At 45.1% G+C, this 17,963-nt stretch overlaps 1 protein-coding gene across 1 annotated transcript in view; it reads right to left on the bottom strand.

The window, feature by feature from the left end:
- Positions 1 to 17,963, bottom strand: part of SYT2 (synaptotagmin 2) — a 332,824-nt gene that overhangs the window by 134,706 nt on the left and 180,155 nt on the right. Inside the window, exons 3-4 of the mRNA XM_069756485.1 lie at positions 14,465 to 14,653; positions 11,441 to 11,613 (exon numbers count right to left, since the gene is read on the bottom strand). Of these exons, the coding sequence (XP_069612586.1) occupies positions 11,441 to 11,613; positions 14,465 to 14,653 (362 nt within the window). The remainder of the gene's footprint in view (positions 1 to 11,440; positions 11,614 to 14,464; positions 14,654 to 17,963) is intronic.

Genomic DNA, 17,963 nt, shown 5'->3' on the forward strand with positions numbered 1-17,963 from the left:
GTATTTGAAACTCCAATTCTGCCGAATCCACACACCCTGCTCTCAAATGTGCCTTCCACAGCAACGGTGTTCACGGTGATCGACCTGGCAAATGCTTTCTTCAGTGTTCCCCTCCATCCAGATGACCAGTTCCTGTTTGCCTTCACGCATCAGGGGGCACAGTACACATGGGCGGTGATGCCCCAGGGGGCCCAGAACAGCCCCTCGCAATTCACCAAAGCAATGTCCACAGTTCTCGCCAACTGGATCACAGAACATGCAGAAGTGACCCTGCTACAATACGTGGATGATCTACTCCTTTGTGCAGTTGACTTTGACACGTGTAAAGCACATTCCGTGTCTCTCCTACTCTACCTGGCGAAACAACACTGCAAGGTCTCAAAGAACAAAGTCCAGTGGTGTCTGAAGCGAGTTACATTCCTTGGGCACTGCATTGCTCACCAGACTAAACACTTGACAGATGACCGGAAGACCACAGTGGAGAGGATGGCTCCCCCAACATCTCCAAAGGCACTACAAGCTTTTCTTGGTCTAGTTTCTTATTGCAGAGCCTGGATCCCTGATGCCTCAGTCCTAATGCAACCTCTGTATGACTGCATTAACGTAACCCCGTTCCTGCTAAAAGATGTGGCCTGCAGTTCGTTCAAGAAGCTAAAAGACTCAGTAGTCTCAGCGCCAGCGCTAGGCCTACCTGACTACGAGAAGCCATTCCGTCTCTACCTGATGGAGAAAGAAGGCCATGCTACTGGAGTCCTGACACAGACTCACGGGGGAAGACAGAGACCTCTAGGCTATTTTTCAGCTCGCCTGGATCCAGTTGCAAGGGGAGCCCCCTCCTGCATGAGAGCAGTATTTGCAGCACACGCCCTCCTGGACAAAACAGCTGACATCATTCTTGGACATCCAGTGGAAATCCTGGCTCCACATGACATCTCAGCAATTCTCAATCAAACCCAGCCAAAACATCTCTCCACCGCAAGACATCTTCGTCTACAGTGCTCCCTACTACTGCCTGACAACGTCACCATCTCCAGATATACAGTCCTCAATCCGGCCACTCTACTCCCACTCCCAAGGGGGGATACAGATACGAACCCTCCAGATCAAAATCTGCATGATACCTTCTACAAGGATCTGGATTTGCTCCGACCGGATGATCATGATTGCTTCAGCATCATGCAACAGGAAACAGCAGGACTACCCAATGTGGCAGAAGAGCCACTGGCCAACCCAGAGTTGATGCTCTATGTAGATGGCTCCAGATTTGCAGATGATGAAGGAAGATTTCACACGGGATGTGCAGTGACCAGCAATCAAGAAATCCTGTGGTCCAGGAGTCTGCCACCTAGCCTGTCAGCCCAGGAAGCAGAACTGATAGCGCTGACGAAGGCTTGCCAGATTGCAGAAGGCAAAACTGCGAACATTTACACCGATTCAAGGTATTCGCATGGCATAGCACACGACTTCGGACCCATCTGGGCTGCAAGAGACTTCATCACAGCAAGCGGAACAACCGTAAAGCATCATGGAGCTATTAAAGACCTACTGAGCGCACTCTAACCCCCAAAAATGGTGGCAGTACTGAAGGTCAAAGCACATGGAAAACTGAACACAGTAGAGGCACGAGGCAACAACATGGCGGATATGGCAGCCAAAGAAGCTGCCAAAGGAAGACAGTATGGAGAAATGGGAGAGGTCGTAGAGCCGGACGGCTACTATGTGGCAACTGAGGACAAGACACCACATAAGATGACGTCTTGGGATCTATTCAAGAAGTTGCAAGAACAAGCCCCAAAGGAGGAGAAGGAGAATTTGATGTGGAAGGGTGCAACACATCAAGAAGGAAGGGTATACTCAATGGACTACAAACCCTGTTTACCCCGAAGCATGTACCCTATGGTGGTCCAGTGGGCACATGGGCCCACGCACAGATCAAAGACACAGATGAATGATCTGATTGGTGCTTACTGGTTCGCTCCAGGGATCTCCACCCTAACAGCCAAGTTCACTAGCAGCTGTCTGACCTGCGGTAAATGCAACCCTGGAAGAATGGAGAAAGTTCCCACACATCATCTCGCCAGACCGCTGTACCCCTTCCAGAGGATCCAGATAGACCACATCCAGATGCCACCAAGTGGAGGATTCGAATATGCCCTTGTGGTCGTGGACGTGTTTTCAGGATGGCCAGAAGCTTTCCCAGTGAGGAATCAGTCAGCAAAGACTACTGCAAAGAAGCTACTCTCAGAGATCGTGTGCAGATACGGGGTCCCAGAAGTGATAGAGAGTGATCAGGGGCCCGCATTCACAGCAAACCTCACAAGGGAGATCTGGTCAGCAGTAGACAGTCAGGGGCCTCGGTATAATCCTATATCTGGCCTTTTAAGACTAACCCTACCAGACTTTAGCAGTAGAAACTGGGTTTTCTGAAACCAATTACTGGCTGGAATGGGTAAGATACACAGCCCAACAGCATAATGGGAGTGGCTGTTATGCATGTGCCGGAGCCAGACCCCACCTGGGCACACTGCCACTCGACATCCCAGAATCCCAGCGGGCCTGTTTCCTCAGCATATACACTAACTCATCTCATTCCGCATCCTGTGAAGATTTGAAGTCTAAATACCCACTCATGACTAAAGACACTCCCTCAGGGACTGGAATAACAATATACCCTGGTAATTACACCTGTTACACACGCACAGGGACTGGCAGGGATGTAAAAAACTTCACCGAGGGGTTCTGCTCAGAGTACAGTACCATCACTGACAACCTAGTTAATCATGTGGTTTCCCTGGGTGACATACAGCTAGGTCAATATATATTTGGACAGAGACAACATTTTTCTAATTTTGGTTATAGACATTGCCACAATGAATGTTAAACAAAATAATTCAGATGTAGTTGAAGCTCAGACTTTCAGCTCTCATTTGAGGGTATCCACATTAAAATTTGATGAAGGGTTTAGGAGTTTCAACTCCTTAACATGTGCCACCCTGTTTTTAAAGGGACCAAAAGTAATTGGACAATTGACTCCAAGGCTATTTCATGGACAGGTGTGGGCAATCCCTCTTTTATGTCATTCTCAATTAAGCAGATAAAAGGCCTGGAGTTGATGTGAGGTGTGGTGCTTGCATTTGGAAGGTTTTGCTCTGAAATAAACATGCGGACAAAGGTGCTCTCAATGCAGGTGAAACAAGCCATCCTTAAGCTGCGAAAACAGAAAAAACATATCCAAGAAATTGCTACAATATTCGGAGTGGCAAAATCTACAATTTGGTACATCCTGAGAAAGAAAGAAAGCACTGGTGAACTCATCAATGCAAAAAGACCTGGGCGCCCACGGAAGACAACAGTGGTGGATGATCGCAGAATAATCTCCATGGTGAAGAGAAACCCCTTCACAACAGCCAACCAAGTGACCAACACTCTCCAGGAGGTCGGCGTATCAATATCCAAATCTACCATGAAGAGAAGACTGCATTAAAGTAAATACAGAGGGTTCACTGCACGGTGCAAGCCACTCATAAGCATCAAGAAGAACAAGGCTAGACTGGACTTTGCTAAAAAACATCTAAAAAGGCCAACACAGTTCTGTAAGAACATTTTTTGGACAGATGAAACCAAGATCAATCTCTACCAGAATGATGGAAAGAGAAAAGTATGGCGAAGGCGTGGTACAGCTCATGATCCAAAGCATACCACATCATCTGTAAAACACAGCGGAGGCAGTGTGATGGCTTGGGCATGTATGGCTGCCAGTGGCACTGGGTCACTAGTGATTATTGATGATGTGACACAGGGCAGAAGCAGCCGAATGAATTCTGAGGTCTTCAGAGCTGCCATACTGTGTGCTCAGATCCAGCCAAATGCAGCCAAACTGATTGGTCGTCATTTCATACTACAGATGGACAATGACCCAAAACATAAAGCCAAAGCAACCAGGAGTTTATTAAAGCAAGGAAATGAAATATTCTTGAATGGCCAAGTCAGTCACCTGATCTCAACCCAATTGTGCATGCATTTCACTTGTTAAAGACTAAACTTCAGACAGAAAGGCCCACAAACAAACAGCAACTGAAAACCACCGCAGTGAAGGCCTGGCAGAGCATCAAAAAGGAGGAAACACAGCGTCTGGTGATGTCCATGAGTTCAAGACTTCAGGCAGTCATTGCCAGCAAAGGGTTTTCAACCAAGTACTAGAAATGAACATTTTATTTACAATTATTTAATCTGTCCAATTACTTTTGGTCCCTTTAAAAACAGGGTGGCACATGTTAAGGAGCTGAAACTCCTAAACCCTTCATCCAATTTTAATGTGGATACCCTCAAATGAAAGCTGAAAGTCCGAACTTCAACTACATCTGAATTGTTTTGTTTAAAATTCATTGTGGTAATGTCTATAACCAAAATTAGAAAAATGTTGTCTCTGTCCAAATATATATGGACCTAACTGTATACTGGATCTGTGGTGACATGAAAATACGTAGTAGACTGGAAGGTGTTTGGGTAGGCCAATGTGCTCTGGCAAAAGTTCTGATGCCCTTCCACCTTTTTCCCTACCCCCATGAGTTCACACCCAGTACTGCAAAGAACAGGACAAAGAGGGCAAGTACTCCAAAAGGCAGCTTCGATCCACATGTTTATATAGACACCGTAGGTGTACCTAGGGGGGTACCTGATGAATTCAAGGCCAGAGACCAGGTTAAGGCAGGATTTGAATCATTATTAATATTATTATTAATTATTATAATAACTGTGAACAAAAATGTTGATTGGATAAATTATGTGTATTACAACCAGCAGAGATTTGTTAACTACACCCGAGATGCTCTGAAAGGTCTGGCAGACCAGTTGGGCCCCACTTCCATCATGGCATTCCAGAATAGAATGGCCTTAGACATGATACTAGCTGAAAAAGGGGGTGTTTGTAAGATGATCAAAGACACCTGTTGCACCTACATCCCAGACAATACTGGCCCCAATGGTAAAGTCACAGTGACAATACAGAAACTCACTGAGCTGTCTGAGGAATTGAAACAAAATTCAGGAGTGAAAGATCCTTGGGACCAGTACTTTGGGTGGATGAGTGGGTGGCAAAGGATTCTAGCACAGATTGGGGCAGCCATACTTGTTATTTTTGTTCTTGTGATAATTTCTGGTTGCTGCGTAATCCCTTGTATCCGCAGGATGATGGAAAAGACAGTAAAGGAAACAACAAACCTGATGCCGCATCTCCTCCTGGATGAACCTATCCGAATTCAGATTCACCCACCTGATGGCTCCTCCAATCCTGATGACGACAAATATGTGGAACTGATCGCACAGAGTCGCCAATATGAGACCATGCATGTTTCTACCCCCGTTTAGGGACAGATCTCCTGATCGCCCATTGCGAAAGTCTGTACGGTGTAGGGCGTAGGCACTAGGTTTGCGTCAGTTCGCCGGCAGCACAAAAGAGTTGCAGCGCTTTGGGACAGGAGGCTAGGCTTAGGGCAAGTGATATCTAAGGGGGGCTTGTGATAGAAATATGTATATCATGTAGATCTCACTTGCATGTATACTCCTTTAAATCATATATATTCCTTTAAATCACATATACTTACAAAAAAGCAAATATATCTATCTACTCAGCTACTTTATAATCAATTGCTCAATTTTACCACATGAGCTAGGCCAGATTGTGCTCGGTACTTTCCGCTATGTCTCAAACACCTTAAAAACGGGAAGTTGGACCAGATGTTCGGGACTGATACCGCTGAGTCTTCTGAAATGGCAGATCAACAGTGCCAAATGTACTAAGTCCTGGTCAGATGCCTCAACTTTGCCCTATATACCGAGAGCTACATTTAGTTGCATAATCAGCAGTCATATGCGCATTAATCACAATATTCCATATATATCAGATAACCAATAACTGAATTGTATGTTAATTAACTAACCACCCGACCACTCCTTTCTATATGTTATTATAAAAACTATGTATCAGGAAATAAATCTCCAGTCTTTGATTGAATGTCAAGCTGTCACCACGTGTCAGACTCATTCTTTAAGGGCTCAGAAATAATAATTGGGAGCGGCTGCAGCACACACGGGTAGATTTATCCAACCCAAATTTCCATATCAGTAGGAGGTACAAAATAGAGAAGCTGGGCGTAGGATTGACAGAGCAGGGTAAGATGAAGTACAGTTTGGTAAGAGCCGAGTACAGGCGAGACCAAAGGAGCACTGGGAACGGGAAGACACAAAGAAAGCAGGACAGGACAGAGACACCAGACAAACAGAGCGGACACTGGGAAGGCTGGACTAGACGAGAAGACAAGGAAGGCTGGGAAAGGCAGAGAAGCTGAACTGGCTGGATAGAGCAGAGACTCAGAACAGTCAGAGCAAAGACAATGGTGGACCTGAGTCACAGAAGCACAAATGACAGGCAGGCAAGGAGCAGAGGAAGGAATCGCCTTAAATACATGGAGTGCTGAAGGACTTCTGGGTCATGTTCCTCCAGGATCACAGAGAGGAGATACAGAGCGCCTGTAAATCAGAAAGAGGAGGTGCTGGAGTGGGCAGTGCGCACACGCACCCGACGAGAACTAGGGAGCGGAGAAGAATGAAGGAGAGGACGCGCGCCTGCAGGAGGAGCGCGTCACAGCGGGTAAGTATGAGCGGGAGGAGCAGCACTGGTCTCAGCAGCAGGCACGGCCGCAGAAGGAGTGGCCGTGACAGGTTGGTTCGCTCAGGACTGCAGAAAGTGAGTACCAGTGCGAAAGCAGTCAAAGTAAACAGATCAGGCTGTAATATCAGTCCTTACAGGAGCAACAGCAGGCAAGCCAGGCTAGTTACTAAATGCCACCAGTCCACCCAGACACCAGTAGTGGAACCAGCCAATGTGCCATGGTATGCCGTGTCAGTTGAGATGTGATCCTGAGTTTTCCGGGTCAGGGAGTAGCTGCCACCAGGAACAGGACAGTAGCTGCCAGCAGGACCTGTCTGAATGTTCTAATGATTGCTGAAAGTTTAAATTGACAGTTGAAGCTAAAGGTTTGTTTGTTTGTTTAAAGACACTGAGGCTATGGACAGTGAATGGTCCACAAACTGTCATGTAAATAGTTAGCACCTTTTAAGGTGCTCTCTACTGGTTTTACAAGTAACCATTAAGGATACTGTTCATTGTTTGTCTTAAAGTTATTTGTCTTAAAGGGACCGAGAAGGAAAACCCGTGCGGTGTGGCCGAAGAAATGGTCCAAAGAGGAGACCACTTATGCCTTGTAGTCCGCTGAAGGCCTACATTGGGGGTTTAGAATGGGTACCTCACATCATTACTGTCATTCATGAACAAGGACAACCTGGTATAAGACCAGTCGTATTTATATAAATTATGTTTTGCAACGTTGAAGCCAAAAGTGCCTCCCGTAAAGGGAAGAAAAAGTTATGTACCTGTTGATATGCATATCCAAAAATGTTTTGCACATGTCTAACCTGTATTGTTTATGTTTCCTTTTCCCAGTCCAGGAGTACTGGATTTAACAGGGGGGGGGAATGTGGCTCCCCAGGAGTTCGAGTACCACAATGGTACTGCCTTCCTCTCGGGGAGGGTGATGCCATGCCTGGAAACGAGGGGGATCCCTTTGGCAGGTAACCTGGACATGCAACATGTTCTGACTCCAGGCCAGAAGGGGGAGCTCTAGACCTGGTTTCAGGGGAGCTTCCCTAGATATATATATTCTGGTTTGGAGGAGAAGTTAGTTCAGTATGGAGACACAGTGAAGGAGGTCAGGAAAAGCGAGGAGCTGGAGGAGAGCTGCGATCGGGCTGCCTCCATGCTGAAGCACAAAAACTAGGCACCGGGAGCCCAAGGCTGTGTGGGACTTCATGTCCGACAGCAGAAACTGGAGGGCAGGAGATTGAAAGTAACTTGCCCACACCCTGAGGTACAGCAACATCCAGAGCCCGGAGTCCCCGTGGATAGAGACCCCTATAACATGGCTCGTATAGCCTACCATGCAGGTACTGCCCCAGGACAGAGAGTAAGACAGATAGAAAAACTTGGCACACACAGAACGTAGATGCGGTGAAATTTAATGAGGTAATAGTACATACAGTAGACGTTTCGGTCAATTTTTGACCTTCATCAATGTACTAAATAAACAAAAAGTAAAAAAATATATAATATAAACAAGGTATATACAAAATATAGGTCATATGACAGACTGTAAACAAAGCTCATTGGCCGCTGAGTCAATGTAACGGTACGTATGGATAAATATACAAAAGCCGTCCCTGGTCACAACCATTATAGAGCAATCATAGTGGAAAGGCCAGCAACATGGCAGAATAACTTGCAGTGGTGAGGATACCAATTATGATAAATAAGTATAGACAGGCATGTGCCCTGGGTGATATAGACTGTGAGATATATAAAAGGAAAAAAGAAATAAGAAAAAACATAAAAGTCTCGGGGTCATACATGGGAGAATTCCTAATAGGAATGGAACGAGACCATTACTCCTAATGAATTATATGTGCAAAGGGCGGATGGGTAGTGATATGGACAATGGTAGCGTACCTACCCAATAGTATTAGCCGGAAATGCCGTAGTGACACTGTGGGTTTAAAGAACAATGAGCAGCTGTAAGGCTTAATCCTTGCACAGCGTGCAGTAATGGTGACATGCAGTTTGCCGGTATGGATGATATAACTTACCCAGGTCAGAAGATGTAAGGGACGTGGGGTGGACGCAGTATCCACTGCTTGTTTGGTGCGTTGGGTCAGTGCTATCATAGTGCGGTATATAAGAGCTGGTCTCAGGTATCAGGAGACCGCGCGGCCGGAAGTAGCTAACCGGAAGTGACTCGGATGGGGGGGTGGAGCGTGATCAGGTGGTTCTTGTCAGCGTTCCACTGAGAGGAAAACCCCGAAACAGCTGTCTGTGGATGGATACCATGCTTGGCATAGGTGGTTTTCCTTTATTGGATGTTTTCCTTTATTGGATGCAGCCCTTCCCTTGGTTGTTCCTTCCCGGGGAAAGGCCTGGCTATTCACTGCCTGCGTTGAGAAACACGTGATGGTGTCTCCGCAGCTCCTCTACATGCATTTGCATATTTGGGGGCAGTGTTCTGGATCACTGCGTTGAGAAACACGTGATGGTGTCTCCGCGGTGTTGGATGTTTTGGTCTCCACGAGGTCAATCATCCGTGCCTTTATAGACTTTCTATTAGGCACTGCTCCTAATAGCCAGTTTCCTACTCCACACTGATGAGGGGCAAAAACCCAGAAACAGCTGTCTGTGGATGGATACCATGCTTGGCATAGGTGGTTTTCCTTTATTGGAAGTTTTCCTTTATTGGATGCTGCCCTTCCCTTGGTTGTTCCTTCCCGGGGAAAGGCCTGGCTATTCACTGCCTGCATTGAGAAACACGTGATGGTGTCTCCGCAGCTCCTCTACATGCATTTGCATATTTGGGGGCAGTGTTCTGGATCACTGCGTTGAGAAACACGTGATGGTGTCTCCGCGGTGTTGGATGTTTTGGTCTCCACGAGGTCAATCATCCGTACCTTTATAGTAACTGATACCCCGGTCGCTGCCCTCCCCTAGATCATGTAGGCCGGGACCCCCTCTGTGGTTTAAAGGGTCCATATTGCATCCCTGGGGGACGCGCGCCCCACGCCTTCTGAGGTTGGTCGGCTTGGGGGCGTCTATGGGCTGGGCTGCATCTGCGGCCGCAGCTGATTGTGGCACTTTCCTCCAGATGTAGAGGATGCCCCCTCTATGTGTAAAAAAATCCTATGTGTAAAAATGTCTATGTGTAAAAAAAATCCTTAGAAAGGTCTTTGTACTGTCCCCTCATATATTTATACATTAAAATAAGATCACCCCTCAGTCTTCGTTTTTCCAAACTAAAATAACCCCAAGTGTAATAACCTATCTTGGTATTGCAGACCCCCCAGTCCTCTAATAACCTTGGTCGCTCTTCTCTGCACCCGCTCCAGTTCAGCCATGTCTTTCTTATACACCGGAAACCAGAACTGTACACAGTATTCTAAGTGTGGTCGAACTAGTGACTTGTATAGGGGTAAAATTATGTTCTCCTCATGAGCATCTATCAGCCCAAGCTTCCAGTTTACATAAATCCTCCTGTAATATAAAATTGTCCTCCTCTGTATTGATTACCCTGCAGAGTTTAGTGTCATCTGCAAATATTGAATTTCTACTCTGTATGCCCCCTACAAGGTCATTAATAAATATGTTAAAATGAAGTGGGCCTAATACTGACCCCTGTGATACCCCACTGCTAACCGCGACCCAGTCCGAGTGTGCTCCATTAATAACCACCCTTTGTTTCCTATCCCTGAGCCAGCTCTTAACCCACTTACACATATTTTCCCCTATCCCCATTATTCTCATTTTATGTATCAACCTTTTGTGTGGCACCGTATCAAAAGCTTTTGAAAGCTCCATATACACTACATCCACTGGGTTCCCTTGGTTCAGTCCGGAACTTACCTCTTCATAGAAACTGATCAGATTAGTCTGACATGAACGGTCCCTAGTAAACCCATGCTGATACTGGGTCATGAGGTTATTCCTCTTCAGATACTCCAGTATAGCATCCCTTAGAATGCCCCCCAGGATTTTACCCACAGAAGAGGTTAAGCTTACTGGCCTATAATTTCCGAGTTCAGTTTTTGTCCCCTTTTTGAATATTGGCACCACATTTGCTATACGCCAGTCCTGTGATACAGACCCTGTTATTATGGAATCTTTAAAGATTAAAAACAATGGTCTATTAATGACTGTACTTAATTCCTTAAATAAGGCATAATTAAAACAAATCTGGTCCTTAGAAGGTCTTACATTTAAGTAAATGCGGCCCTGAGTGAATAACAATACATGACAAATTTCACCATTTCACTTTTTATTTAGCTAAACCTAGGCCAAATTGCAGACACATTTTACTAATTGTACCGTCATAAACGTGAATGCTAACAGAAGGATTTTAGAGCCTGAGCTGTTGTTCTTTGTTTTGTTTTTTTTGTTTTTTTCTTACTTGATTTATACAGGTAACTCCTCTTTTCATTTAAAACAATCTTTGGCGGCAGATTCTCACACAGATCAGTGAGCGGCCCATATCATTTTAATAGAAAATAAGGTATAATTTTATTGAACTTTCTATGACATGCATGCCCATGTAGTCAGCTTAAAACTGTTCATCCTACTGATAGATCCTATTTAATGTACTAGTAAACCAAGTGATTAATAGCTCTGGTTAACAAAGGGGAGTCCAAATAAGAGTTCCCCATCTTTAACAATTATAAGGCCTGAAGTACATGTTCATAGGAAATATATAAAACAAAGTGGAATATTTTAAACAGTGTTTTTTTAAAGTATAATTTTCCATGGACACATGTTCAAAGGAATGTTATTGTTAGTAGACATTATTTTTACCTGCCCACCAGATCCTTTCATATCCTTCATATTCATTGCATTTTTCGACCCTTTTCCTTTCTCCTTCTTTCCTTTCTTCTTTTTACAGCAGCATTTCTTACATATACAGAAACAGCAGGTGATGATCAACAACCCAGCTACCACTGCAATAGCTATGATGGCCCATGGAGGTACTATAAGTAAGGAGGTATAGTGAAAAACAAATTAGAACTTGTTTTGCATAATAATTACTAAAACAAACATAAGTACCTATATGAATGATAACATTTTAATGTGAAAGTTGGTCCAGTCTGACACTTGGGATTCAGAAGAAATATTTTTTTTCCTTTAGGACAGATTGATTATTACATTTTACTTTTACCTAAACCCCATCATTTTATTCATGTTCTTTGCCAGCCCTTGGCTGAACATGTATCTATTTATCTATGTATCGTTGTCCAAGGATATTCTGAATTGCACCTTTTCTAATGTAGTCTAAAAGAGTCCCACTTCATCCAGTTATTCTAACATTTATTCATCCAGTCTTCACATGCAGTGATATTTATGCTTTATTTATTAAAAACAAAAATCAAAAGAAAAAGTCTCTAGTGGCACAAAAATAAGTAAATATACTGTACATACTGTATTTTGTGAACAGTTTTGATATATCAGTTCCTACAATTGTTTTCCTTCTTATTAGAATGTGTATACTTATACTGAAGGCAACAAAGCTACGAAGTAGCACATATGAAAACAAGGAGTAAAGAAATACATGTGATACAAATCAGAATATGTGTTAAACCTTAGATTTAGCATAATACCCCCGTTTTTAACCTGATAACAGCTTTGTAACTCTTTGGCATTATTTCAAGCAGCTTCATCAGGTAGTCACCTGGAATGGGTTCCAATGAAGTGGTATGTCTCGTCAAGAGTTCATTTGGCAAATATCCAGTGTTTGAAGCAAGTGTGTTCTACCGAGACACTGTTGGTAAACCATTCCAAACAGTGCTAAGACCTATTCTACAACTGTTATGAGCCAGAATATGTCAAGAGCTACTTAAATGAGTGAAGAGGAAAGACTGTCCATCGTTAATTTTGTCATGATCCAGTTCGGGGTTTGTTTTCTGCTATGCTCTCTCTGGACTGGTCATGCGGGGGTCAATTCCCTCGGCCTCGTTTTGGAGCTGGCTTGGCTTCAGTCCTCTGCAGTCTGCTGGCCAGCGTCAGTAATAGTTCATGCTTCTAGGCTAGAGCAGCTAACCCATATACCCTGGTGATCCTTCTGCCTCTGACTTCCTGTATTTGTGTGAGAACCGTTCCCTATTCTTGACGTAGTGTTTGTCTGGTGGTTTCCTTACAGTGTATGACTCAGCCTGATCTCTGAACCCCGCCTCTTGCTTTCCGCCTCTGATACCTTGTTCCCCGACTGGCTTTGATTTCTGGCTTGTACCCCAACTTCGTCTTATGTCTCTCCTTTTGGATTCCGCGCTCCCGTTTGTCTCTGACTTCTGGCTTGTCTCTGACTTCGTGTATGTTGTGACCTCTGGAACCTCTGCTCCTGACAGTTTCTGACTATGCTCGTTAGTTAGTGTGCAGCCTCTTTTCCCTCACCAGCACCCCCTGGTGGATGTTGCGCTAAACTGCACTGCAGACACATCACAACTTTAAGATATGAAGTCAATGTGGAAAACTGTATGAACTTTGAAGGTATCCACAAAGGCAGTTCTGAAAACCATCAATCACTATGATGAAAGGAGGAGGATCCCAAGAAAAGAAGACAAAAAATTACCTCTGATGCAGAGAGTAAGTTCAATAAAATGCAATTTAGCAGTACCTTAGATAACTGCCCTCACAAAGGATGCACAAACATCAAGTAGAAGACAGATGTCAATACCAACTGTCCAGAGGAGACTGCAGGAAGCAGGCCTTAAGGTTGATTGCTGCAAAGAAGCCACTACTGAGAAGAAGAGACTTGTTTGGGCCATGAAAGACAAGAACTAGACATGAGGAGGAGTGATGGCATAGGGGTGCTTTGCTTGAGACAACGTTGGTGATTCTTTGCAAATTGAAGGCACACTTACCCAGCATAGCTTCAACAGCATTCTACAATAACATGTCATTCAATCTGGGTTGCACTTAGTGGGATGATCATTTGTATTGGATGATGACAATGACCCAAAATACCTCCAGATTATGTAAGGGCTATGTGACCAATAAAAAGTTGGATTGAGTGCTGCATCAGATGCCATGGCCTCCACAACCACCTGACTTCAACCCAATTAAGATAAAAATGTTTTGAGATGAATCATAGAATGTTAGAGTTGGAAGAAACCTCAAGGGCCATCATGTCCAACTCCCTGCTCAACACAGGATTTGCTAAACCATCTCTGCCAGTTGTCTGTCCAGCCTCTGTTTGAAGACTTCCATTGAAGGAGAACTTGCCACCTCTCCATAAGTTGCACCTTAGAGTGAAGGCACCTTAGCACTTCTAAAATCTACCTCAAAACTGTTGGAATGCTATTCAAACTTGCATGGTCTAAATGTACTTCCATGGCAGCATCTCTAGACTGGTCACTCATCAAGCTCATTGACTTCACTGGTTGACAATTGTAAAGGCAGCTGCCAGCAATGGATCTTGATTATGTAGATAATTACCCAATGAGATCAGGATTAGTGATGAGCACGCTCGGGTGATCTCCGAGTATTTGTTAATGAGTACACTCGCTCATCACTAATCAGGATCCCCACCCTGCTGTTCCAGTTTGCCAATTGTATTACTTTATTTTACATATGTTATATGCACTGCATGTTTTATGTGTATAACGCTTTTCACATGTACAGCATCCTGGGATTAATGGTGCTATAAAAATAAATAATAATTTGTGTGATCAAGTGCATCCAGCGTGCAGATCATTCCTCAAACAACCACCAATAATCTCATTCATAGCATTCTAAGGTGTGTAAGTGTGTGCATGTCTGTGTTTGGTGCTCATACTCGATACTAAATAAATGAAGATTTTTTTTCTAAATGTTCTTTACACTTACATGGAATCTTCTTTATTTGATTCATAAGTTCCTGTTGAATTTTTCTGAACGTGTCATCACTTTTACCCCCTGACCCAGCGGCTGCGGTGCTATTCTCTTGGGAGACAATAGGGGGCTCCGTGATGTTTGGCATTGTATGACCCTCAGGTAAAGGCTCATTCTTCTTGAACCAGTTGAAGGGCACTATGACTGCAAAATACATTTAAGAAATTGAAACAATTCATTAATGCTGTGCTGTATGGGTGTCAATCGTGAAGCAAAACGTAGCATAATATTAAGGTTTTAGATAAGGAATCAACACATGACAACTCTTACCACTATGCTCCCACTTTTTTCCATTGTGTATTTGTTTTCAGAAAATCTGCTGCAAAGTAGATGTTTGATGAAAACTTATGTCCATTGTGCGTTTAAAGACGTAATGGAGCTCTCCTTTTTTGTGAGTGTTTCTTCCCAACTAGCTTAAATGGCGAGCTTATAAAATGCATAAAAACGTAAATGTAAAAAATGCTAATTTTGTATGTGCAAAATCCCAGTGTTTATGCACTAAAAATCGAGTTAGAAAACACTTTATAAAATCAACAGCAAAAACAAAATTCATGAAAATGTTTAAAAAAATGCAATAATCAGAACAGCTTGCTATTGCATGTTTTGATGCTGATGTAAGGGGGACAACGAGACAGCAGGTACCTACGTGCCGGGTCTGGAACTAGAAAGGTTGCATCCACTGTTCCAGGGGGGAGCATTAGTAAGGCGGACATTCCCCTGCTGCCTGAGGGAAGTGCTAATGAGGGGCACCTTTCTGCTGATCAAGGGGGGCAGAGAAAGATGAAAAAGAAGCGCATGCAGAGCAATTTGGCGCGAACTGAGGGCAGCGCGCAGTCAGGTGAGCGGTGCGCTCCACTCCCCGTCCCCACTCAGAGTACCGGCTCTGCGACAGTCCGTGCTGCAGCAGACCAGAAGGACAGGGATTGCTGTGCTGAGGGAAGTAGTGCTCAGCTATCCAGAGAGAGGGACCGCTGCAGAGTGTGCAGAGCCAGGTATGCGCAGAAGCAGCCGGGAAAAGAAGTGCTCTGTCCCGGGAGCATCAGCATTACACAGGCCTGCATCCGTACAGCAGCCCCGCCACCAGCAGTGGAGACCAGAGCGAGAGGCATGTGCAGTGTGTGCCCGGTGGCTAATCAGGAGAAAGGCGCCGCATGCTAAGTGTCTGTGACTACTGCACACGCGCCACATAAGAGGGACCGCATACAAGACTGACACTTGCACCCTGACTTTGATAGCGAATATTTGCCCAGACGCTTGTGACCTGCCTTCACCGGGAATATAGTTGCAGAGCCACGTTGGGCTCGTACAGTATTGTGGCTCGTACCCTTGTCAGCCACTGCAGTTTATGGACTAGGCTCAGTGGAAGGTATTGGAGACTGACAACTGCCACCAGAAGATGGGGCATATATGCCCACAGGACTTTTCTGGAAAAGACACCGTGCCAGCCGTTGCCGGCACCATTGAGTTCTCAGCAGGAGTTATAGTTGGCGGAACTCCTAACACAAGTGCTTCACAAGAACTACCGTTATCTGGACCATCGTTCTTCTACTTACAATATCCTTTGCCATCTAAACTATTGAATCCCCTGTTTAACTCTCTACCTCCCAACATCCTTTTCCCTTTATACTGTTTAACCCTTTACCTCCCTGCGTGGAGTATTCCCCTGTTATTAAACTTGTTAACCTTTGTTCTGCCTCCTGTCAGTCACTACATCCCAGGTTCCTGTGATTCTTACACTGCCATCTGGAGAAAATGTGAAAAAAAAAAAGCAAGGATAGAATGCAGCATTTCAGCACATGGGAAAACTGCCTCAGGGTGAATTCACGCCTGGCAGATTTGTTGTACAAATTCAGTTCCATTAATATGAAAGTTTCATTCAGAATGATAGGACAGCTGAAGCCAGTAGCGTAGCTACCAGGGAGGGGGCAGAAGGGGCAGTCGCCCCGGGCCCCACACTCTGAGGGGGCCCACCCCAAGCTAGGCTACTGTAACTGTATCAGCGTGCACATTGCGCCGATACAGTTACACTCTGCAGCAGAGCAGGGAGAATCGACCTCCCTGCTCTGCTACCTGGCCGCTATAGGGCCCCTGAGCAGGTTGGTGAAGCTGATGCCAGCAGTGGGCCCCTCGTGCCAAAAGTGGGCCCCCACCTGTCATCACCGGTTTAACCGTATCAGCTAGATGCCAATACAGCTGACTGCATTGATGAGAGAAGGAGCATTATGCTCACTCTCTCATCATCCCCCTGTCAGCATCTGACGTCACTGACACTGACACTGACAGCGGGTGCGGTGATGTCACTACTGTGGTCTGAAGATAAGGGGGAGCTCGGAGCAGCGCAGGGACCAGGAAGAAGAGAGGTGAGTATTTGTTTATTTTATGGGGTTGCATTATGCTATAGAGGCTGCATATGGGGCTGCATTACACTCTAGAACCTGCCAATGGGGGTGCATTACTCTATAGAGGCGGCCTATGGGGGTGCATTACATTATAGAGGCTGCCTATGGGGGTGCATTACACTTTAGAGGCTGCTTATGGGGGTGCATTACGCTATAGAGGCTGCCTATGGGGATGCATTATACTACAGAGGCTACCTATGGGGGTGCATTACACTATAGTGGCTCCCTATGGGGGGTGTATTATGCTAGAGTCTGCCTAGGGGACTACATTACATTATAGAGGCTGCCTATGGGGGTGCAGTACACTATAGAGTCGGCCTATGGGGGTGAATTACTCTATAGAGGTGGCCTATGGGAGTGCATTACATTATAGAGGCTGCCTATGGGGGTGCATTACACTTTAGAGGCTGCTTATGGGAGTGCATTACGCTATAGAGGCTGCCTATGGGGATGCATTATACTACAGAGGCTGCCTATGGGGGTGCATTACACTATAGTGGCTGCCTATGGGGGTGCATTATGCTAGAGTCTGCCTAGGGGACTACATTACATTATAGAGGCTGCCTATGGGGGTGCAGTACACTATAGAGTCGGCCTATGGGGGTGCATTACACTATAGAGGCTGCCTATGGGACTACATTACACTATATGGGCTGTTATGATCTGGTGGCCTAGGAGCAGCATGAGACGGACTCTGGAGAAGGTGGTCCCTGTACTGACCGCAAACCCTGAACCTAGCAGCGCAACTAGAAGTAGCTGTGGGGGGTACCTAACACTCCCTAGACCCCTCGACACAGCCTAAGAACTAACTTCCCCTAAAGACAGAAACAGGAAACCTATCTTGCCTCAGAGAAAATCCCCAAAGGATAGATAGCCCCCCACAAATATTGACTGTGAGAGGAGAGGGAAATAACATACGCAGACATGAAATCAGAATTTAGCATAGGAGGCCATACTAGCTAAAAAGAAAGAATAGAACAGAGTACTATGCGGTCAATATTAAAACACTAGAAAATATCCACCACAGAAAATACAAATCACCACATCTGACTAAA

Source organism: Ranitomeya imitator, chromosome 3, assembly GCF_032444005.1.
Source record: "Ranitomeya imitator isolate aRanImi1 chromosome 3, aRanImi1.pri, whole genome shotgun sequence".
NCBI lineage: Eukaryota > Metazoa > Chordata > Amphibia > Anura > Dendrobatidae > Ranitomeya > Ranitomeya imitator.